Below are 25,607 nucleotides of genomic sequence, written 5' to 3'. Positions count from 1 at the left end.
GGAATCTTTTGCTCAGTGACCGTTATGAAAATTTCTTACCCTGTTTTAAAATTCTTCAACAGTCCTCATATCATATATAATAGTCTGAAAAAAAGGTTATACTATGTAGGGAATATTAGTATGAGATGCAAAAAGGAGAGAATGGTTAGAGAGGCAGCCAGCAATGCTTATGGTAAAATAGTGTCATACGTTTTGTGCCTTGAAACTTCTCTAAAGAGACCATTCAAAGGAAAAGGTGCGATAGGTTTGATGTTTTTGAAAAATGAGCTAACAGCAGAAAAGCAATGCTGGATATATGAACTGATGTTATTTCCAAGAAATATCCTGAGCCTGCTTTAGCCTTCAAGTGACCCCCCCACCCCCCATCAGAGAATGGAAGACTCGGTGCAGGTTTTGCTCTATGCTCTGTAGGCTGATGCTTATGTTGCCTGTGCACAGTTTTCCATTCTCTTCCTGCTCACTGTCATGTTTGAGGGGCTTCTAAGAGGAAAAAAATGAGTCACTAGAGAGAGGCTCCTGCCCCACAAAATTCTGCGTCTGCTTCTAGCTGCCTCTTTGCTTTGCAGCTTTCTTTGGTAGCAGGCCAGACGAGTTACCTCAGTGGAGACAGCCTGCACCTCGCTGCAGCGCGCGTGTCTGCTTCTCTGTCGTAGGGCTGTGAGAAGGGGGCAGGTTTAATTATGTCAGAAGGAAACAGTGAAAGGCGGCCAAGAACAGGCTGTCACCATCAGAATTATTCTTCTGACCACAAGCTGATCCCTGCCTCTGCGGATGAAGACAGATAAACTGACTAATCAATTATCCTGGCAAGCTGGCTGAAGCTCTCGGCTATCTCAGGGCTCCCCACATTTACATCAGCAGAGCATCAATGTGCGCTACAGAAATAATAGGACAGTTCCTCTGACTCTGAGACATGAGAAGGCCCGTGCTGCCCCCCTGGTTTGTTTGAACATCTCTCCGGTGTTGTCTCGACAATCTTTCCGAGTTGCATTTCTCACCTCATACCTCTTAGCCAGTTTCTTTCTCCTTGTTTCTTTCTCCTTGTGTTGTTTTGCTCAATTTCAAAACTGTCAAAATTGCTCGTCTGAGATCTAACGTTTCCTGGTTTGAGTTTCCAGACAGGCGCATGCTTTTATTTCCAATTACAGTATTGCAATGAGTATCGCAGAATTGTTTTATTGAGGCCTTATTAAATAACCTCAATCCTATAAAGAAAACATCAAGTCCTAGAATCTAATTAAACCATTTACTCATGTGAGAAACTGACAATGCAACAGCCTGCTAATCCTTGTAATGTAACTAACGTACAGAGAAATTGTGAGTAGCTACTTTATTTTTTATGTAAGAAAGAGTAATTATTTATTTATTTATTTTTTTAACTCAGGATTCTCCAGAAAATGCAAGATTTAATATTAAATCTAATTTTTTCGTTGGTTTTAGCATAATAATCTGCTTTTATTTAAATACTATTTCCTCTTGGTCTAAAAATTTATATACCTGGCGTGGGGCTTGAGTTTATAGAAAAGCCATTCAACTGTAGTTGGAGAGCAGACATTCTACCCGTAGGAAAATAAATTCCTTTTCCTTTACAAATGACTCAGTACCAAAACTTTGAAGTGGTACCTTCATATATAAATGGGGTTGACCGGGGTATTTCTCCCATATCAGGTTCTGAAAAAAAGCTGGTTAGATGATAATAGTTTGAAGACTGAAAATCACTTTTGGGCATGTTCAGCAGGCATCCAGCAAGATATTTTGACAGATCCTAAATCAGCTACTCAAACTTCTGACATCAACATTCGTATTCTTGCTGCTAATCTTGACAGGCAAAAGGGCTGCTGTTCTCAAGCGGGAGATTTTTAAGAAGACGAGATCGATGTACTTGTTTCAGTGAGACCTGATAGATTTGCCAGAGTTAGGTGTTGCCCAAATATTACCAAAGCGTGCAGGAACACTGTGCTGGTGCTAAAAACTCCTCAGAGGTCCAGCAGTACCAGCTGCAACTGCCCTATTAAGCTTATCTCAGGAAGGTGTGACCTGGGTGTCTCACCTGGCCCATTAATGTCACTGAACTGCAAACTTCCAGGGTAAAACCAATTTTTACTGGTGCTCCAGATAAGTACCAATAAAATTATAATCATCGTCTGCATTATGAGAGAATTTGAGAGATATAAAAGTCCTACAATTGTGTAGTCAATGAATTTTTACAAGAAGCAAGAGTAACAGTTACTGCGTGGCACAGTTGCTAGTTAACTGCTGCTACAAGAGCCTTTACTTACATCCAAGTTTATTGTAACAAATTGTCTTTAACTTTCTATTTATGCAGGACTTAATGTAGAACTTGACTTTGCTCTGATTAACTAGCATATGCCAGATTTACAAGCTCTGTGTGCGGTTGTACAAATTTGTATCTAAGTAGGAATGAGTGGGCAGAGGGTGTGCAATTCCTGCTTGGAATAAATGAACCAAGATCTTCATAGAGAGCTCCATCTGGCTACTAACGTCCACCGTCATGTAGCCGAGAAAAGACAGCTATCGTATCTGAGGGTATAGCTGAAACTTCCCTGGACAAGATCTGAATAACCTAAGCGTTGGTCAGATTTCTGACAGAGCTATTTGTCAGAGTATTGTGATAACAGTCACCGAGACGGTACAGGGTAGTTTCTTGGGAAATCTCAATTGATTTCAGAGCAGAGGTCATGACATCTGAATGATCCTGATGCTTCATGATAGACATTCTGTAGAAGTTGTGAAGAAATGCGTATATCTTATCTAGAACAGATGAAATTGCATTATCTATTCATCCATTTGTTAGTATATCTTTTGTCAGTAGCTCTGTGGCCTAACGTGATATATTATCTTTGCCCAGAGCAGAAACAGCATGCTCTTTAACATCTGTTAGGTTGTCATTTTCTTTGTTCCATCCTTGTTGCTTACTGTATTTAGTCTTGCTGTAAATATGTCTCTCCTGGCACTTACTGTCAAGTGAAAATTGCGTATTGTTTCTGTATCAGTGAGCTTTTACTTAGCCTAAAGGCCTTTCCTTTGACCTTCATTGTACTGAATAGTTTGAACCATAGCAATTATAACGCAGCATTTCTTAAACTCTGTATTCCCAAAGAGGATGGTTCCCTCTGCTGCTCTAAAAAAATTGCAGCTACGATGGAAAGGAACAGCTTTACTTCTGTTCCTTGAAGCCACGATTAGAGAAGTGTTAGATGACTTTCAGGGCAGCTCTTCCTCTCTGGAGGTAAGGTATGACCATCTGGATGGTTCTGGAGAGCTGTCCAATCCTCATGGAGTGCACACGATGACAAAAAGTGTTCCTTCACTGGGAGGTGGAAGAAGAGGCTGTCAATTTGTTTAGCTCTTCCTTTTTAATGGCAAAATCAACTTATAAAATGGCTTCTCTGGCTTGAGTGTGAACTCTTGTGCTACACAGGTATTTGGGACACTTCCCAGTACCAAAACGATACCAGCCACTGAGGATTTGGTGAGTGCTAGTTACTAATTCTGTGTTGAACGATGAGGCTACAGGAAGTGGTAGCTTTTCTTTCTCCCCCTGTTTGTTTATCTCTGGGCACTGTGTTTTCCTTTGAGCCCTGCTGGTCACAGTGTAAGATGCAGCCATGAGGGAAGAGCGGTCTATTTGCATCCCCCATGTGAGATTTTGCAGGAAATTTTGGAAACTTCAAAGTCTTTAAACTGATGTCTCCAAACCACCAAAGACTGTAAACTACTCCTTATTAATAAGACATGAAAGTGCTTGTGTTGTATTGTTTCACTTATATTTAGACTGTAATTGTGAAATTCAGACCTTCTGAAAGGCGAAGTGACACCAAGGTTTGCAGCAAAAGGTGCGCAACAGATGCTGTTTCTGCAGGAAGGATTTTGCTGTTGTGCTTTGTTCTGCAGCTGCCTGTTATTGCTAACCCGACAAACTCAATTTATGCTTTCTAGTTATTGACTTAAAATTTGCCAGAGTGGCTCTTCCTTGTAAGTGGAAAAGTGTGATGAAATGAAAGTAATAAAGAATTCTTCTATAAAGGAAGCTGGCTTAGATTTTGCATTTGTTCTGCATCATTGTCTTCACAAAAGTAAGACAGCTCAAAAGGGATGTTTTCAATTCATGTGTGTGTTTAATGTGGAAAGAACATCCCTGAATTTTTTTTCTTTTTTCAGAGGTTTGGTCACACGGTCCTGGGAGTGCATTTAGTGCCCATTTGGTCGTGTAACATTTTTTCGTACAAAAGAATGATGACTATGTATTGCGTACAGTTCCCATCTGCTGGGAAGAGGGTGATAAGACTGAGTTATTTGTTTGTTTTCTGTGAAATACGCCAGTGTGACAGACTTTCTTTTTGTGCCAGCGCTGGCTTGCACAGCAGAACATACTCTGCTATTTTCTCTCCCTGCTCAGGATGTGGCCTTGCTCTTTTTCTGTGATTTGATGGTCTCTGTGAGGGTGTGTGATTAGGATTATGTCAGTCATCCTCCTACTATTTAGAGACTTTATGCTGCAGCAGGAGAGGGGTCTACATGAGGTACAGCAATGCTTAACTTTGCAAGTTGCCTGTTTTTCTTAGGCTAACTGTATTTATCTAGCTGTCACGCAGGAAAACACCAAATATTTCATTATTCCCCTCTTGAGCTGCAGTCTTCAAGGGACCAATAGGCACGCATGAAGGTGTCACACCATGTCTTTAGTACACTGAATTTATAAGGTGCTTTGGACAATGGTGGCTGAGATGAGGACCCTGTGATTGTTAACTCAGCCTGGCATCAAACAAACTCTGCCATCCTCTCAGCTATTTTCTGCCTTCCTTCCTGTATCCTGTGGAGATTAAACCAAAGGGAATATTTCAGACTACGTATGAAGATGGAGAAAATAGGAAAGAGTGTTTGAGTTCAAAAGAAATACAATGCTTTATGCGCTATTGAAAGTGAGTTTTGTGCCTACAATAGTCAGTCGAAGGTTTGGTTTGTAATTGAAACTGTATTTTTTATGAGATTCCCGATCTTTTGGCCATAAATAATTATTTTTATAATTTGGGCTATTTATAATTTATTTTTTTTTATTTATAATTTTTAATTAAGCTGTTGACCAACACCCCCAGGTCCTTTTCCACTGGACAGCTTTCCAGCTGTTCATCCCCGAGCCTGTAACGTTGCATAGGATTGCGGCCCAAGTGCAGGACACTTGGCTTTGTTGAACCTCATTCACCTGGCCCTGGCTGATTGATCCTGCCTGTCCAGATCCCTCTGTTAATCCTTCTGTCCCTCAAGCAGATCAACATTCCTGCCCAACTTGGTGTTAGTTGCAAACTTACTGAGGGAGCACTCAATTCATTTGTCCAGATCATTGATAAAGATATTGAACAGAACTGGCCCCAACACTGAGACAGTTATGTTGAAATTTGCCTATTCTAATTAGTCTCTAACAATTTGAGAATGTCTGCTATTGAAAATGGAGTATGTGGTTGCTTGCTGTTCTAGCTCAAATGGGAATGATGCACGTCAAATTTCAATGCAGCTAAAACCAGATGATAGTGTTAAATGATGTCATCCAGTTTCTATAAAGCTGTTATCTCTTAAAATAATGTTACCTTATTTGTCTTTTCCACAGTGCATTTTCTCACTTCATGAAATTACAAAAAAGTTCTGAAGTAATTTTGGTAGCAAAAACCCAAGACCAACAGCCTTTGGAATGTAATTTCCTGTACTCAGCACGTTTCATATTAGATCTCATTTGTCAAAAACAAGCAAGCAGATATCAGCAGCGTGTGTATCTTGGCATTTCAGGTGGGGAAATGGGAGAACAACTCACTGAGCCTGAAGTACTCTGTGTGGCCAAGGTACAGCTCTTTCGCTGACAGCGACCCAGATGATAACCATTTGAGTATTGTCACCCTGGAGGAGGCTCCATTTGTCGTTGTTGAGGATGTGGATCCTTTGATGGAAAGTTGCCAAAAAAATACAGTACCCTGTCGTAAATTTGTCAAAATTAAGTAAGTAGATACATGGCATTCCTTTTTTTTTTTTAATGAGTGCAAAAATATATTCCCTTATTTTCTCATTAATCCTTTCCTTTGCTTCTTTCATTGTATAATTGTTTTCTGATACTTTCTTGTTCTTTTCCTCTTGCTCTTATCTTTGATTTCCTTATGTATTTAATTTCCTCTTTCTTTTTCTCTTTCCTACACTGTGTGCTCTAGTTCGCACATCTTCCTTTTTGATAAGTTGAAAGGTTCGGTTATTTACATGAAAGTCACGTTGAATTAAAGATAAGCTAATGGGACAAGCTAAGTGGGCAAGCTGAGCTTATAGTAAATTCAAAGTCAGCTAGAATTAGCCCTTTTCAGTTGCATGAAAGAAGATTGCATTCTAAAGTAGGATTATTTTCCTGAGTCCTCTTTGAATTGTTTCCAGTTATGTTGAAATATGCCTGTTTTAATTAGTCTTTTGCAATTTGAGAATGTCTCCTATTGAAAATGTATGTTTGTGCTGAAATAGCGTACCGGATAAACTGCTCCAGCATAAAATACCACTGTGACATACCATCTAGAGAAAAGTCCCCTGCTTTGGTTGCTATAAGACTTTATAGCAGTCATTAGAAATCAGTGGAAAATTTCTCATTGTGCATTTATCAGTGTTGTTTCACCTGTTCTATGCTTCAGTCTACATATTTATGAACTGAATATAACAACTTTTTTTTTTTTTTACTGAGCAGATGTTAGGGTATATAATGCATGTTTCTGTAGATTTCTAAAGACTGCTAAATGGTTGTGAACATGCTCCCTGAAGTCCAGAAAACCAACATTTTTTGACATAACTGTACTCAGTCAAGACTAAACTAGTTTTATTTTAATTTTGAGTTCTTTCAGAGGCTGTAAAATATTGTCTTGACTTCTGAAGATGTTTTTACTAAAAAGTTCCAGTGGTTATAAAATTAACATTTTGAAAAAAATATAAAAGGAAAGTCCTCATCTTTGCACTCAAAGGCAGCCTGAAAGTCACCTTCTCAAAGTGCAGAAAAAGGTGCAGCATCCGGTTTCATTACGGTGGGCTGCTGTGCGTTTCTATAGCTTTCACGTTGGGAAGTTCTCTAATTACTAAATGACATTGAGTAATGACATTAGTCTTGAGAGTAAAAGTAACAAATGTCTGATCTTAAACCTAAGGGAGAGATTGATAAGAGGAGATTGTCTTGATGGAGAAGTGGAACAGGCTGGATACTGCAGCAGAAAGCATGTCATACAAGGCCTACCATTATCTTCTACTTATCTCTTGTCAAGCAACTGCACTATGATTAGTAAGAGCTACAAATGCCATGTAAAGCATCCTGTGTATTATTTCTCCATTGATTCAGAAAAACACGGTTGCTCACAACTATGGCAAAATGTTGTTTCACACTATGCTGAGTCTTGCTGTTGTGGTTCTTCTCTTTTTCCTAGTAGAAATGTTTGTCTCTTCTCTGTTGACAGCAACTCAACTAATGAGGGAATTAATGTAAAGAAGTGCTGCAAAGGATTCTGCATTGATATCTTGAAGAAGTTGTCTAAAACCGTCAAGTTCACATATGACCTCTATTTGGTGACTAATGGGAAACATGGCAAAAAAGTCAATAATGTATGGAATGGAATGATTGGTGAAGTAAGTTCTGTTAGGTAAAAGAGCTCTTAAGTAAGAACTTAGCAATGTTTCTTTTTAATTCTTTTGGAGAAATGCGCTATTCCCTACTAAGTAATATTGGTGGTGTCTTCTCTTTGTGGATCAGGTGGTATATCATCGTGCAGTTATGGCTGTGGGGTCTCTCACTATTAATGAAGAGCGCTCTGAAGTGGTTGACTTTTCAGTGCCATTTGTTGAGACTGGGATTAGTGTCATGGTGTCACGGAGCAATGGCACAGTTTCACCATCTGCTTTTCTAGGTATGATTCTCCAACCCATCCAGGTCATTTAATTGCATTTGTATAGAGTTGAGAAGTTTTCATTGTTCATTAAGCTATACAGTGCATTGACATGTTTAGGTCAACTTCTGAATTTTACATTAGGAAGTTTGTTCTATGTTGGTGTGCTGATTAACATGATTTTTAGTACGTAAAGGTTTTAGATGCAGTAAGTGAAAAGAATCCCCCAAAATCTTCAGTTGGGAAAATTACTTCCTAAAAAAAATGCTTCTTTACAAACTAATTTATGCTTCTTTAGCCTATTTTAAATGGTTTCGTATCTTTTTAACATCCACATTCACAAAATAATTTAAAAACTCCTTGTAGGATAGCTAAGAAAAAGAGACTTCCTTACAATTAGAATAGATCTGACAGCTAATTGGGTGACGGTTACCTCTGGCTTCTGAACACCATGCTAATGCACTGGAGAGCTTCTGAGTGTAGCAAAGAAATGTGAAAAGCTGGACAGAAAGGAGGTGCTATATAAAGAAACAAAGAATTTGGCCTTCTTTCCTTGTTTGCTTCTTGTTTCAGTTGTTCATTTCTCATTTCATTATTTCCCTCTCCTCCTCTTTTAGTTCTTATTGTTTACTTCTGTATTTGGTGGTTGGCATGAATATAACCTGAAGCTGAAACGAGAATGAGCCATGGATCAAAAGTGCCTGGAATGCTGTTATGTTCCTCATAGTGTGTTTGTGCCCAGTAGTTGTAAAGATTCTGCACAGGAAAATAGTGTTAGTGACACTAAAATCATCTAAGTGAAATTGGAAGAAAAATCTTATGGAACAGTTTAGTATTTTGGAGTCCATTGGGTCAGCAGTAATGCCATTTTTGCATCACTGATTGTATGGTTGCTTTTCAGTAGCCAAGTATAAGTTCTAAAAGTCCACTGAAATCGCTTGTAGCCATTGAGGAGCAGATTGTTGGTGTAGTATCAGCTACAAGTGGGCAAATAATTGGGTTTTCTTGCACAAGAATCATCATTTAGTCACAGAGCTTATTTCTCATACTGTTCCATAAAGGTGCTTTACAGAGATGATGCAAATAAATGTAACCCACTGAGTAATCAAATAACTTCCCAAACACAGGGATACCCAAGCAGATTTTGTTGGTGGTTAGTATTTTTCCTTAAGGAATGAAAGAATGAAAGGCTTTTTAATGAAATTTTAAGAGGCTGAAATTTTAGGATTTTGCTTTTAATGAAAATATTCAGATAATGTCTTGAATGTCATTGCTATAAGTCAGTGACTTGTGAACTTAATTCATTTTTAAAATTGCAGTTGCAGCACATTGAAATTATCATTTGGAACATAAATACTGGGTTTTTTTTCTAAATATGCTGCAAGCGCAGTTGATTTTTTACTATGGACTCTGCTTACCTCTTAAAAACCTGCTTACAGTTACCATTCAAGGACAGGCTGCTTTTCCATTTTTCACAGCAACGTAGTTATTAGATTTCTAAAATGCATTTAATGTTATTGGTTTAGTTGAACGTACTTATAATTCAAAAAATAAAAATAACCCCATCTTACAAAGCTCTATAGAATAGCATTACTTTTGAAGAAATCTGATTTACTGCACCAATAAATCAAGTCTGTGCTCTCAGAAGTATGTTCTCATTTTTTAGACTTAGATGAAACTGCCACTTTACTGGAATTGACTGTATATTTTGATGAGGTGTGCACAATGGTGAAATGCTTTGCCATGCAAAATATTATGAGGCAGATAACTGAATTTGTTCTCAGGCTGCTTTTGTTTCAATTAAATGAATGTCTAAGAGCAGAGACATCTTACATAATCCCTTTAAAAGATTTAAAAAAAAAAAATCTGTCAAGTGCAATATTTCTTTTTAAAAAATAGCACTTGATTTCAGTCCATGAAATATCAGGGTTTGCAATTTGTTACTATGAATGTGCAGAAGTACAGGGTTTTGTCTGAACTAGATTTTCCATTCAGTGTTTTTGTCCAATAGATAAAAGATACAAATAACTGATGGGCTGACAGTCTCTTCCTCATTATCTGCTGTGTTCTGTTTCTGATGTGGGTGTCTCCTTCAAATTAGAATTTTGTCCATATTTATGCATTTTCATGTTGTACCAAAATTCATATATACTGGATCCACAAATATTTTTTTAAAATATTCTGGATATTTGATTCAATTTTATTTAAACAAAAGCCAAAAGGAAACTTCAGATCCAAATTTCTGTATTTTTAAGAGGGATAGAGTTCGTAGGCAAGTTCAATTTTCTTTTTAGGAGGCATTGATGGAATAGGAAGTATATGTCCTTATTTCATGTTTTGCTTAAGTATAGTTTTTGGCAGTGGGAGCCAAACTTAGTGGAGTAAGACATAGTTTTCATTGCTCAATATTCTTCATTCCAATCATTTACAATGTATACTGGCAAGTCATATATTAGTATTTTTCTGCCATATCGTAGCTTTACTGAAAATTCTTATAAAACCTGCTGCTTGCCTGGGGGAAGTTCTCTTTTTGCCCTTTGAGAATCAAAGAACACTGCTGAATGTGTAATTTGATCTCTAATATGACAGGAAGATTGACTTTGTTATTCAGTTGATTTTGTACTTGTTCAATTTTACTGCTTGTTATTCTAAATAGCTTTTTATATTCCTGTTGCTGCTTTTAATCCTCCACCTTATTACCAGACTGTTTAAATTATTAAAGAGCATTCCGCTTAAACTGTTGTTTATAGCTCACTTTTTCACATCAGCTTGTTTTGCCCTTTGCCTTATTCAGATTTTGACAAATTACCATTGCTATTTCTACACTGTTGCTTTTGATAAGAGTTTTAATGCTGTCAAAATTGTATTGATAGTTTTATATGAATTAAAATTTAATCTGATTCATATATGAATTCACAGAAGATTTGTTATGAACTATGTTTGGCTACATAATGTCCTTTACTTACCTGCATCTGAATGGATCTTTCTCTGCCTTTTAAGAATCCTGTTATTTTGCTAACTTACTATTGTCTTCCAAAAAAATAATTATAGTAATTGGAATATAAAATAATTAAAAAAATAACAAGAATGCACCTCCCTTTTCCTTAACCTTATCGTAAAAGCAGAAAGAGAACAATTCGGCTTAAAATTTTCCCATTTTGCCTTTTTTGTTTGCAACCAAAATCGCCCATGGAGCTATTTGGAATTCGGTCTTTTCTTGGTTCCGGATTTTTGAAGAAGTTATAGCAAAGGCAAATGTTCTCGTTACATTTCCATGCTTGGGCTCAAATTATTACACTTCATTCTAGTCTTGGGTGAATCATTCATGCTAAGTCTGGGAGGGTTCAAATTGGGCTGTTGGGTTTAGCAGAACTCAACTGGCACACACAGTTTTTTTTCCTGCAATGGGAGAAGAATTTTCAGGCATTCAAATCTTAATTTAAATTCAAAGAATGAAGACATCAGGATGGAGGAATCCCTTGGTCTTTCAAAAACAGGCAAAGCATTGGAACACACTAATTTCTTGTCGTTTCAAGCACTTCTTGATTCTGGCCTGATTTGTAACACTACACCTGTTTTTCTCACACATCACAGCATACTTACAGTTGCATTATCTACCAAAATTAGGCTGTAAAATGCCATCAAACAAGCTGACCTAATAAAGAGAGATTACTTTGCCATGCAAAACCTTTCTTGCATGTAATCCCTACATGATGACACCTACCACGGGGACTCCTGAAACGACAGAGAATTTGTGATTGGGAAGATGATATTTAAGAACTTTGTGTTATCACATACTTTTACCATATCCCATCCTTTCAAAAAGTTGCTGCTCCATCTGGTATTTGAAACTGTGTTTATTTTTCTGTTCCAATTTCTTTTACATGATCATTTTTTTTCTTTCTTTCAAATTGACATTCACTTTTCAATAAAAACCTTTTGATTTCAGAAATTTGCTCCCAGATGAGAATGACACTTTCAAAAGGATGTGTTTGACACATATTCATTGCAGGTAGATGAAAGTGAGCACAGGGAGAGCAAAAAAATATCAGAAACCAAAAAATTTAATTTCAATGCAATTATTTAGCTTTTTTCCCCCTAACAGTTTTTGTTGGAAGTCTACTTCACTGAATTACCAGATGTATTAAACATATGCTTAATTGCTTTTGCTCTGCAGAAACTCAGTCATAATAGTTGGATCTTTCTGTTATAGATGCATATAACATAGGTTGAATGGAAATGGGCAACCTGGTTGTAGGCTGAATAAACAGCAAGTGAAACCAATAGTTTGCCACTCAGTGTCAGTGAAGATTTTGTCAAAGATAAGTGTGCAGCCTTTGCTTTTGAATTGCAACTTATATTTAAGGTTTTGACTGTAGGAATTTTGAGTATATACACTAACAGCTGTTCTTTACTTATTGATGCTTAGTTATTTGCTAGGGTTTTGGTTGTTAAAAGCTGCTGGGCTTGCCTAGCCAAAGATATTAGATTTCTTGTGCTGTGACAGGTTTAATGAACTGTGTTTCTGGTTTTTTTTCTTGTCTGTTTTGCTGCAGAGCCTTTTAGCGCTTCTGTCTGGGTGATGATGTTTGTGATGCTTCTCATTGTGTCTGCCATGGCTGTCTTTATCTTTGAGTACTTCAGTCCTGTAGGATACAACAGGAATTTAGCACAAGGGAGAGGTAAGCGCTGCATTTTACACAACCCTAAAGCCATAAAAAAAAATCATATTTCCCATCCTTTGGCCTCCATCTTTTAAAATGAACTTAACATCAGAATAAGACAGCAAAAGCAGCTATGAAACTGTTTGCTCTTAATTTAAAACATGATTTCTTGAAGGCTTATACGCTTAGGTTTGTATTCTAATTCATTGGAATAAAGACATGCAGAAGGGTAAGCGATATCAGAGAGAATTGTATGCAGGCAGTTTTTGGTTGGTATACTGGATCGATTGTAGAGTGGCAGCTTAAAAAGGCATTGGAATAAGTTCTACAGACTCCTGACTATTATGAATTCACGGTTAGTTCAGAGAAAATGGTCTAAACTGATTTGGTTTGGTGGATAATCTAGAAAAATAGCAGTTACATTATATATAGTTTTAAACAGTCCCTATAAAAATTCTAATTAACTCAGCCTTGAAATGACACCAGTGGCAGAAGGGCATTGCTTCTTTCTATGTAGCATCCATGGTTATAGAAACTTCATTTTCAAAATATACCAGCACAACAAATTTAATACAGGGCTTGCCTTTCTTAGTGAAAGCTGCAGTTGTATATTATTAACACTTTGACCTGTGAATGAGGTTTCCATGTACTGTGGTGCCCTTGGCCTTCCCTTTCTTTATTTACAGTTTTAATTTCTAAGTCACACTTGCCTCGTTTTATAACAAGAGATCTTCCAGCTTGCTGAACGCGGTCCTAGGGTACAAGCTAATGTTTCCTGTCTAGATTATGATTAGTTCATTCCCTGAAAAAGGTGATTATTGTAATGTTCAGATGATGATATTTCAATAAGATGGCAAATATATAACCCCTGTCCAAAATAAACACTGTATTTAGGAAGGGGAAATTAAGGGTGGGTATAGTCACTGGGGACCTAGGGGCTGGGCTGTTCTTTTCTGTGCTGCCTCAAGTGCCAGAATTGATTATGGAGTGTACTTATGACTACAAAGGCTGGACAATCCTAACTTAGCTCTAGAGACCTGCCATGAGTTCAACTGCTTTTCATTTGAAACATGGGAAGCTTAAAATAAATGGGGATCTTTATGGAGATTACTCCTTTCTCCAGGCATTTTTGGCAGGATTAAGCTCAATGGTGATAAAATCTCCAGTAGCGTAAACAGAACTTTTGACTGCTTTCTTAGCGTATGCTTTCTTTATCATTGTTGCTTAGAAAATACTTATTGACCTATATCAGATCAATCTTAAATGGCTCTAGAAGGTAGTTTCATAAACCAAAAGTCAGCTTCATTGCATTTATTTTACTGCACTTGATCTTCTTAGCGCTGCTGCAGAATAGAAAGAAGGTAATCTAAGGTGTTGTGCTTGATTGCACTGTGCAAATTTGCATTATATTAGAAAGCATTTCCACCGAAATGAGAACATGCACTGAGTGTATCCACTTTGGGTTTTATTTTTCTAATAAGAATTACATTTTATTAAAATAAATTGTAATTAAATTAATAACTGAATCAGAGTTTGCAATGTGTAATCCTTTGGATAAAGGGAGAGGGCAGGGAAGGAGGTAATAGTACAGGTGTCTGCATCAGAGCTCCTTGTTTGAATTGCTCGTCATTTAATTGAAAAATAGACACTTATAAAAAGGTTAAATGAGTCACAGTTCGGAGGCCTGTTTCTCTCCATTGAGGATAAAGTGAGTCTGGATGATGAGCAATATGCGATGAGTGCACTGTACTTACACGGAGCTGGGTAAGAACAAACCTCCCCTTATTGTATCAAGGCTCTGTAAATAAGGCCTTTTAACTGGATAATAGTATTGCTAGTCCACTTTTGCCACTATGGGAGCATGAGGGCGTCATCCTAACCTCTTCATCTTACTTTGGGATGAATTAAAAGCTGACTGAAAACAGGAATAGCAAAAATTACAGAATGGATTACCTGGGACAGGTTTTTACTGGTAATGCCAACACCTTTGAGGCCACAGAACTGGCTCGGAATGTCTGAGGTAGCCAGTTGTGTATAGCTCTACGTTGTGGTTCTATACAGCTGGCTCCTTTGTGTTGACTTACTGATTTATCCTCTGAGTGCAAAGTTGCCTAAAGCAACTTTAGGTGACATATTCACACGTTTTGATCTTAAATATACTTACATAAACTTCAGAAAGCATAATGTTCGAAGACTGGAGAAGGTAAAAAATAATTTTGATGACAAAAGTACTCGAATTGAATCATTATTATTTAAACCTGCAGTTTTCTATTTTACGTCTGCTGGCACAGAAGACTGGAAGGTTCAGTGGTGTGTCACGTACTTCAAGAGACATAGTAGTATGCATCTCCAAACCTATGCATTCCATTTTAATTGTAAAACTTTTGAACGGAATGCAACATAGAAAAATGTTGAATTATTTTTTACAAATATGGAAATTAATGTAGTTGCAATAGAGACTACTTATGGTAAATCCTGTGATTCCATTGGGAGCACAGTTAATATGTATTGAAATACTTTTTAACCATGTCTTTGAGTAATTTATTGTTATTAGGTTTGGTGTCTTGCCAAGATTTAATCTAACTGCAACTAAAGTAACTGTTCTTTGTAATTGCAGATCCCCATGGGCCATCCTTTACCATTGGAAAGGCAGTGTGGTTACTCTGGGGCTTGGTATTCAACAACTCTGTGCCTGTACAAAACCCCAAAGGAACGACAAGTAAAATCATGGTGTCGGTTTGGGCTTTCTTTGCTGTCATTTTCCTGGCTAGTTATACTGCCAACTTAGCTGCATTTATGATTCAAGAGGAATTTGTTGACCAAGTGACTGGACTGAGTGATAAAAAGGTAAGTCTGCAGCTCAAAAGAGGTCAGCATTCATTCTTCATAATCCTCCTATAAGTTTATACTTTGTGCTAAAAATCTCTGAGCAAGATAATAAGCTAAAAATGGATGATTTCATTCTGAGTGTAACCCTTTACTAACAAACCCAAAGCATAAAAAAAAATAAAATTCAAAGTCTTTGAGTTGCCTTTTCAAAATTAACTACATCAATTGAAAAATGCCTTTATTCTGTGTGGAAATAAATTCCTGTTTGATTAAAAGGAATGTCTTGACAATGTGCAAATCTTGAAAAATGTAAAAGTCAGTTTGAATACAGGGAGGTCATATTTAAAATTATTTGAACATCTCTGTGTGGAATATTAATAATATATTAATTTAAAAAATATTCATAAAACCAGCAGCTATCCAGTACTTGTTGGAAGTCAGTTAATGCTCCTGAAAAAATGTCGTTTTGTTTTCTATGTAATAATCAAGGAAATTCTAGAAACAGTTTATTTTTAAAGTGTTGCCAGCCAGCACAAATAAATGCAGAAAAATAATTGAAAGTGATACGTGTTGTCTGTGGATGTTTGAATGTTTTTCTTGTGTAAAATGGCAAGACTAAATAGGAAAAATAAATAGATGAGAAAATTTAGGTAACTGTGTTATCACATTGAAGTGAGATGTAAATTACGTAGGATAAGGTGCAGAAACTTGATGTGTCTATGGAAGACCCTTTCCTAATTCAAGACTTATGTGAGAATTTCACTTTAAGCAGAAGACTCTATGTCACTTAAACCCTACTCAAGTTTCACTAAATGACAAACCGTAAATATGCTCAATTTTCATATTGTTCCAGGCTGACTGAATTCTATTCTGTTGAAGGTATACTTCCCAGAATTTTGTACTCGTGAATTTTAATCAACAGTCTTCTAAATCAGAAACCAAACAATTGCTTCTTTTTATTTCATTTGTGTCACTGCTTCGTAATAGTGGAATTGCATGGAGGGATTGAAGTCTATTTGCAAAATTATTGTTGTAATGGATGTGCACAAAATACATGAAGGGCATGCTGGTTTCAGGTTTGTGCCCAGTTGTTTCAAAATGAAACTAAATATTGACATTAGGAAGTAATATTTAAATAGAGTTTAGCACAGGGGAGAACTTCAAAAGCAATTTCTCTCAAAGAACAGAAAATAAATTTAAAAGAAGGCAACAGCTCAGATAGCCTGATGTCTGTTTAATGGCTTTTTATGACCAGCCTTTGATTGATTTCCTAAAGTATCAAAGCATGAATTGCAAACATGACTAGAGGAAAGATAGATAAAAAGAAACAAAAAATGATAGTTTTGTTTTTGTTAAGTTGTGTTGTCACAACACCTTTGAATGAGTATGAAGACTGTTAAGTATACCTCTATTTTAAGATTATATTCTTAGTAGGAGACAGATAAAAGGTATTCTTCTCTTGAGGATAAAAAAAGGATTTGAAAAATACTTTTCTCCTGTTTTGATGAAGGGCAGAGTGTTTTCCTGAGAAGGCTCGATTCCGCGATGATTTGGCTTGTAGATGGCACAGCACTGGTACATTTGGGTCCGCAAGTGCACCCTTATCGTCCTCTCTAAGCTGGCTCTTTGCCACTCTCACCTGTGGGCTGGGAAAATGTCAGTATTTGTTCTGTAGCTTTCGGCTATTAACTTCCTTATTTTTGTGATTTTTCTATTCTCTCGCTAAGTAGAATTTTATTTCCACAAAAAGCAAATTGAAAATAGACAAATACTCAAATCAGAAAATACCGTCTGGTTTTGTGTGGTCAGCTGATCATTTATTTAATCTGCCATCTTTGTTTTTATTTTACCGTTCTTCAAATTTTGCCTGAAGTCTATAGAGATAAATCAGTTGATCCATGCCTTTTCTGCTTAAATTAAACAAGCCAGAAGTTCAGAAAAGCAATGGTGTATTTCAAAACATTCTTCTTGTGATACACAGGTTTTGCCTTCTCTAAAATCCTGAGATTTCTGAGATTTAAAAAAATTCAGATAATTAAGGATAATTTTTGGAAATACAACCTGATTGATGTCAAATTTTTTTTCTCCCCTTTTTGTTGCTGCAATGTTAGTAGGAGAACAGTTTAGGAGTTTGCAAGAATTGTGCTGTTGTTCAGTAGAGAACTCTGACGCTTGCTGCGTGTAAAGCACTAAAATGCAAAGGCTAGTGAGAATGGATAAAATTAATTTTAAATAAGTAATACCTAGATGTTCAATAAGTTTTGAAAAAAGACTTCTGGGCTGGTAAATCAGTTTACTATTCTTCCCCTCATCTCTTTTTCCTGCTGCCACTGAAGAGTCGTGCTCTTTTGTCTGCGTTGTATTGTGAATAGAATAAAGTACTCCTGATTAGATATACTGGGGTATCTCAATCCAGCTCTGTATGTGGCTTTAGAGATGACTGCTCTCTCTGAGAAGTCACCCTGACCCTCAGTATTCAATGCTTTCCCATTCAGGAAGCGCATTACACCCTACCATCTGGTTCACTAGGTTTTCTGAACACATCATAATGTGCTCTTTACCCTTCTTTGCTTTAAGACCTCTTGATAGTTTCCACACCTTTCATAACGTTGCTAATGGATTTCTGACTGCCGTACCTTCTGTGCATCACCCAGAAATACAGAGCATGGCATGTACTGCAGTTACTAGGGGTGGGTGTTCACAAACACAAATGATTCAGAAAATGAGAAGACAATAACATTTTGCAATTTGTGCGTGTGTAATAGATTTTTAAGAGCTTTGTGTTCCTAAAAAGGTACAGAAAATGAGTTCATAAGTATCCAGCAAAGCCGGCACTTGTTACTTTTGAGACCATTTATATATTTTTCCTGTAAAGAAAGAGAGACAAGTCTACAAAGGGAGAGTAGGGAGCACTGGACAGAATTGTCTCACAAAGTGTTTATCTGCTGTGATTTCTTCACACAATCACATTTTAACAAATGCCCTGTGTGCATGTGGTCTAGGGGATTCTCTTCAATCTTGATAGGAAGCCTTAATTATGCCATTTGGGGTTCCTTATTTTTGCAAGATTCATAGCATTCTTGTAACCTTGACTTTATGTTTTTGTGTGATACGATGTCACCAGCTCTGTATTTAATTAGAGATATGTCTATGTCAAAACAGAGCAGGCTGAGGTCAAAAGGCAGCATGAGTGATGGGATAGTTAAGGTGACCCTCTTATTCCAATCCATTTCCCCACTTCAGTATCAGACATTTACAGTACTTTTTGGGGTTTGTCAGGCATAGGTATTGACTGCATTTAACAGTAACTGATGGTTATAATAATAGTCTTGGAATTATTAATAGCTATAATTTTCAAAGATCAGAAATCACTGTTTTTCCATCTGGTAGAAGAAGAAGAAAGGAGAGAGTTCAAATATGAGTGTTTTTCTGTTACTCCAAACCAGTCATAATTCCTGTTAAAATCTGTATTAGCACAGGAAGAATATTTGTTATTTTCTCCTATTTTAGTAACATTTTCTGCAGTTCCTTAAAATTCCCCGGAACAGTACCAACTGCTCTGAATACCGGACTTCTCAGGCGAGCATGCAAATCTTCAGATTAAGGATTGTGAAAAATCACTTTACTGACTTAATGAAGTTGCCGGTTTTATTAAGACATATAGGTAAAACAAAATGAAAGCGAAAGATTGGCGTTTTGTTGCCACGTGCCACAGTTCTAGCGGCTGACAGAGCAAAGGGAAACAAGAACACATGGATTAGTCTTCTGAAGAGCTGTAGGTCCTTCCACAATTATGGTTCAATCAGGGGGCTTGTGCATTTGATTTAAGGACTTTATTAATGATTAAATAAAAATTAACATTTCGGAAAGTGTCTAGGAAGAAAATTGCTTCCTACCACACACAATATATTTTATTTCCCGTCCTGGGCTTCACGGAAAATGAGTGCATGTAGAGACTTGATGCTTTTTCCTTTCTTGTCTCATGCCTGCCACATAGATCTTTGCTGCAGTCACAGAGCCTATGCGCTTCTCCACGACACGTCAGTTCACAGAATATAGGTTTAAAATTATTGGTGAGAACTTTATACACTTTAGATATGAGTGCACTGTTAGTAAAAAGATTTAAAATGTTTTCTTTCTCCTTTACAAGTTGTAGGCAGTAGTAGCAGACAATAGTTTGAAAAATATGATCTCCTTGTGTCTGTTAAAATTCATTGGTTGGGTGGCTTGTGCCAAGAATTTCCAGCCTGTGGAGGGTGTTCATGTGCTTTATATCCCCCTGAGCTTTGAATGAACTAGTACTTTTTATTGATCTCTGCTCTCCTGCAGAAATATTTTTGTTCCATGAATGATCGGTTGGAGACAGGCACCTCAATTCCTTCAACTACTCCAATCGGAGGAAACTCCTGCCAATATCTTAAACTTGAATGAATGTTCTTGAAAAGTGAGAATAGTCAGAACCAAACTCCATTTCTAAATTGCCGGTATCTTGCACCATAGTATCTCCATTCCCCCAGTTCCCCTGCCATACCTCAGGATTAGGAATTGAGATTGCAGAGTCAGCTGTATGAGCAGCATCAATTTTTACAGGTCTTGAAACCAACATTGAATCTTTAATTATTTTTCCAGTTCTATTGACTGGAAAATTGTATACACATATTGGGAGATATTGGAAGCCATCTCACTACTTCAAGGATTCATTATCTGTAGATTTACAGAAAGTAAATCTGTATCAGTAGGCTCTCTGGACATAAAAATAAGAACGGGGTCTGTTTCAGTGCTGTATAATGAACTCAGAAAAGGAGATAGTAAATATAGACTAAGAACCATGACTAGCACACAGTGTAATTTTGGTGCTTGGGTCAATTAGTATGTGTAAAGTAGTAGCAAAGTAATAATTTAAACAGTAAAGCTGTGAAAAGGGAAAATGAGAAAAGTAAGACATCTGCTAGCTAAACGAATAGAGAAAAATAGAGTTCATGCCTTTATGCTTTGTCAAAATATGCTTAATTAAAATAAAGCATTTAATTGTAGTTCTGTAACATGAAAATATTGTTACAGCAATAATTTCACAGTCGAGGTCTGATGGAATTGAAAATACTCCCAGTTTTTATATAAGCCTGTTTATATTCTCTTTGCAAATTGGCACTGGATCTTTGGAATTCTTGACACCCTGAGACCAAACTATGAAAAGTATTGCGCGTGTAGCCCAAAGGAAGCAGCAACTGTATGAATATTAGCTGTCTCTTGCAGCGCATGGTATATAGATCGCTCTTCTAACTTCAGCATTAAAAATAGTTAATTTTACCATGGAATTAATGGATGACTGCTTTTATCAGAGCTCATCTGAATTTCTTCATTGGCCAATAGTTCTCCAGTTTGAATGGACTTTTTAATTTACTTCTTAAAGAAATGTTTTAACTTAATCCTAAAGCGTCACTTGGTTTGTAAAGAGTATTATTGAAAATGCATATTTAAAATTTTTTGCTCTGTTGGCAAAAGTTTATGTGAGATTATCTGAATGAATTCCAAATCTGAAACCCGAGTGCTATTCCTTTGCGAACATTCCCTGGTTTTCTTGTCTGTGCTGATGCAATAGTGATATAAAGGGTAAAGTTGTAGAATAAACCTATATGCCACCAAGCAAGTTTTAAATTGTAGCAATAGATAGGGACTAGGATTATAGGCGTGAGAGCTCCAGAAGCCCTTTTGTAGCTGCTGAGCCCCTGAGAAAGATGGGAGAACTTTTATTCCTCCTGAATCGCAGCGGTGGAAGGAAAGCCGGCCCTCACCCCAGTCCTCCCTACACGCAAACTTTGTGTAGTCAGCTGCACCCCTCTGGGAGCAGTGCATTAGGTTCCCTGTCAAGTAGTGCAAATGATCCTTTTGCCTTCTTTGTGTGGGGACCCAAAATGATTCGACTGAGACGGAAGTGTGAAATGACTTATCAACAAAACACTGTTTTCTTTTGATTGCTGTTTATCAGTGCGTCTGCTTGTAGTTTGGGTTCCCTGGGGAGATGTTGGCAGATGAAGAGCATCTTTCAGCATCTGTATTCCAGTTTCTGCTGTCCTGCCATATGATGGTGCACGGGAGAAAGTCACATTAGAGTGGCAAAATTCAGCTGTATTTACTTTGGAGGTAGATGTTTCTGTAAGTAGTCAGTGTGAAGGCGCAGTTTCTGGTATAACAGAGCTGAATTAACCCACAGCTTTTGCCTAGATGAAATCTGAGGCAGGTTGTACAACTTCTTCTTTTTCCAACCTGAAATTGCCCTTCTTCACATTCTTGATGCCTGAAACACTTTGTTTTTCCCTTTTCTCTCTAGTTTCAAAGGCCGTATGATTATTCACCTCCTTTTCGTTTTGGAACAGTCCCAAATGGAAGCACCGAGAGGAATATCAGAAACAACTACCCTGATATGCACCTTTACATGACAAAGTATAATCAGAAAGGAGTTGAAGATGCCTTGGTCAGCTTAAAAACTGGGTAAGCTTTTTCCATCAAGACTTTGCAGAAGTCTGATGGATCTGTACTACTGTGATACTGAACATACTGATGTCAGGCATGCTGTGTAGTACATAGCTCTTTTTTTCTTTTCAACTGCACTGTACGGATATCAGAAAGGAAAATGATTGCCTGTGATTTGTGTGACTGCTTTACAATTGAATGTGAGCTTTGATGTCCTAAATAAAATAGATTCAGAGCACAGAATTAGTGTTTCTCAAATATAAAGAGAGATGGTACAGATGGACCTGGATTTGGATGGGGACTCAACACAGAACATGATGTTCTGTACAGTCCCTTGTCATTTTTGCAGAACTCTCTCTCTCATAGGAACAAGCCTTTTGTAGGGCGAATTTCTGTCAAAGCTTGTTTGTCTGGCCAGTGTGCAGCTACATGTTATTTCTTTTCAACCTTCCATCCGTTTGGTATGCTTTTAGGTCCGCTCGTACATTTTCTTCCTCTAATTAGCATGGCCCTGTACATTTACTGTCACATCTGAAATATTGACTTTGATCTTTGTAAAATCTGTTCAGATGAGTTATCTCAAGTGTACTATCTGATCCTGCTTCAGGCAATCTTGGTAAATATTCTGGAAATTATTTTTGTCCTTCTTCCTTGAGATCTGAGATTTAGCTTTGAGTGCTACCATCTATCCTTTTTTGTCTCTGAAGAAGCCCATTCTGCCTGGTTGGACAAAGAGACTGAATTTTCATTCTTAATCCTTGAGAGGTATGAGAGTACGTCGCTACTTCTATTAGTATTCATCTGGGTAGCAGGAACGTGTTAGTTCTAGTAATCTTTTCTAAACATATAGGCTGGATAATAACATGTGTATTTTTGTTAATAATACTGGATTAGAATAATCACAATTAATCAATATTTTTTTTTCAGGTTTGTTTTGGTTTGAAATGAGAAGGGTGAGGTACCCATAGCGTGTTTAAGTACATCTGCTCTGTGGCTGTTTCAGGACACATTTTGCCTGCTAGTATTTATGGTGAACACAGGACACATTTCTTCCTATACTAAATTAAGCTGTTACTTTTGGTTCTTTTTTGGGAACTGCTTGTCAATCTAATTTTTACTCTCCTTCTCCCAAACATGTGGGGGTTTGTAACATATTTCTTAGGCAAAAAAAAACCCCCAAAGTCCCCACATCTTTCCTTAGAGTACAGGTTCCCTTCTTTAAAAAGTTATCCTTCTTGCTGCTTCATTCTCTGCCATCTCTCTTTTTCTGCCTGTATTCCCTCTGTCATCAGTTCTCAAGAAATTCTCAGCTGGTGTTTCTCAAGTGCAGTTTGTCCCATCCTAAGATAGACATGCAACATAACGTGAGATGAACCTCACTAACCCAAGGTCTTCCAAACTGGAGGCAGGGCTCCTGCTCTGACTCAGCTATGCATGTTATATTTCCTGGATGACAGCTAAATTATGCATTATAGATAATCAGCTGAATGCTACCATTCCTCCTGTGAATTTTGAAAGAACCTGTCCTTCATTTCAGCGGTAGCTAGGGCTTGTTCGGTTGGATGGGTAGTTTATTTTGGGGATGCATATTCCTTGTACTTTTCACTAACCTTTTGTGCTACTGAAAGCTCTGGAAAAACAGATCTTCCCTTTAAAATCAAGCCACCTGTCAGACGCTTAAGCATGAAGAGGAGGGGATTACCTGACTGCGGGGGAGTTCAGGACATTCACCAAAACTCAGGCTGGCTGCTTTTGTGCCAGCTGCTGCTCTTCCCCAAAAGCTTTAGTCCTTTTGACAGCATAAGCTATTCATTTTTTATAGATTTATTTTTCCATCACTGGAGTTACTTTCTTTTTCTAAGTGATTTCTTAGTGTGGACACCCCCACAGGTGTCTACCTTGCTCCTCTTGACTGACATTTCTGTAGCAGATGGTGCAAATAAGCTGCCATGTGTGGTGTTTTCTGGATCAATATAAGTAACTGCTACATACAGCTGTGCTCCTTAGTGTTTTGTCTCATGGCACCTAGAAGAATTAAACAGCATGCAATCAACTGCTCAAGTTTCGCACAATAGAAGTGTCACTTTGTGTTTGTTTATATCACAGGTTTGGACATTCCAGCGGGAAAGTAGTGTCAAGAGAGTTTGCATATTTTCTGTCTTCATTTACTGCAGAACAAGATCTGTGCAAAGACCCAATCAATGGTGCAGCTGTGGGCAGTAAACTCAGTTACACATCCAGCAGCATGATTGTGGCTTCTTTTTGCTCCAAAGTGGTTTCTCTCTGGAAGGATGATTTCGTTTAGGTGATGAAACTGATCAGGCTTTGTCATCCCAATCTTTCACATGCACCTTGAGTCCACCCAGAATTCCTTTATTCCTTTTCTGCCGAGACCTTTGGTGAGGATGTGAGGCAGTTCCTCTGGCTGACACTGCAGGGATCTCTGGAGATAAAATTATCCTGAATGAAAGAGATGAGACTATAGAATATGGGACTGTAATAACTTGCATTATCTGTAGTGAGGAGAATAGAGAAGCATAAATAGGTTTTTGGTAGTGTATTACAATTACTTGCCTCTTCTTTTTCTTCAGACTCTTATTCTTCAGAAACATAGTTTTTCACTACTTCTACCAAATTTGCTCTTCTGATCCTCAGTACACATAACTGTATCCTCATTTTTTTATATACTCACACTGTACCTTCCTTTCTCCTTCATGATTTATATGACCAGATTGTTTCTCTCTTCCATGTAAAGTTTGCTTTTTCTAGACTTCATCAAGCTTTCGCCTTCCCTACTTCACTTGCCCTCATGATTTTTAATACATCATGCTCCGTGGAGCCTATGTTGCTACTGCTCTTCTGAGGATGACCTGTCTCGTCTTCCTCAAACTTCTTCTGCTTCTGAGAAAATATGTAATTTTTATTTTCCTCTTCAGTGTGTACGTGTTCTGCAGCTATTTGATATGTTTTCATCTTTATCTCTTTTCAAAGCTATTCCTATACTTTTATCTTTTTTCTTTATTTCATTCTCATCAATGGTAGCGTGCAGCAAGCAATTTTTCTTACATATTGTAAAGCTTGCTACTCCTGCGCAGGTTTTTTTAAGATGAAGTAATTGGTAATTATAAAGCCTTAGACTATAGACCTGGGAAGGGCTTGTAAAGATTGTCTGGTTGATACTGCTGCTGCAAGTCAAAATAAATAGTACTGGTATTATTCCTGAAGAATGTTGCATAAGCTGTGTGTATTTGTAATATCACTTTTAAAAGCACATTTGCTTAACTGAAGACATAAAATTTTGCCCCCTTTGATTCCTTATATAGAGTACTTGATTCTAATCTTAAGGTGGAACAAAAGGTACCAGCAATCAGGCAGTAATTAATGACTGAATAATGCTACACATGTGACATTCTAATCTACATAGAATGAAACTATCAAGCAGTCACTTGTCACCGTTTAGTCTGGTTTAGTTGTATCTCAGGCTCTTAAGTGTTTAGATCAGATTTACTTGGCTTTAGCCTCTTGGGATATATTGGGAACATCTTGACCATTGAGACCATTGTGTTTTATGCATAATGTTACCGAGTTGAATTGGAAAGAGAAAGCAGGAAGGGGTCAAACATACGGATCCAGATGCACAGACTTCTCTAAAATTTCTTTTTTTGTTGGAGACATGCTCATGTCCCTTTTCTCATTCTGAAAACAAATCAAAAATGAACTGGATTTTTTATCT

General features: G+C 37.3%; 1 protein-coding gene across 5 annotated transcripts in view; it reads left to right on the top strand.

Moving 5' to 3' along the window:
• Window positions 1-25,607, top strand: part of GRIN2A (glutamate ionotropic receptor NMDA type subunit 2A) — a 176,850-nt gene that overhangs the window by 111,003 nt on the left and 40,240 nt on the right. For all 5 annotated transcript variants that reach the window (XM_054080878.1, XM_054080876.1, XM_054080877.1 and 2 more), the window contains 6 exons: window positions 5,803-6,008; window positions 7,485-7,653; window positions 7,778-7,931; window positions 12,467-12,592; window positions 15,192-15,421; window positions 21,732-21,892. In XM_054080878.1, the coding sequence (XP_053936853.1) occupies window positions 5,803-6,008; window positions 7,485-7,653; window positions 7,778-7,931; window positions 12,467-12,592; window positions 15,192-15,421; window positions 21,732-21,892 (1,046 nt within the window). The remainder of the gene's footprint in view (window positions 1-5,802; window positions 6,009-7,484; window positions 7,654-7,777; window positions 7,932-12,466; window positions 12,593-15,191; window positions 15,422-21,731; window positions 21,893-25,607) is intronic.

Source organism: Cuculus canorus, chromosome 15 (genome assembly GCF_017976375.1).
Source record: "Cuculus canorus isolate bCucCan1 chromosome 15, bCucCan1.pri, whole genome shotgun sequence".
NCBI classification, from domain to species: Eukaryota; Metazoa; Chordata; class Aves; order Cuculiformes; family Cuculidae; genus Cuculus; species Cuculus canorus.
Note: the sequence above shows the minus strand (reverse complement) of the source record. Positions and strands in the feature narration are given on the sequence as shown.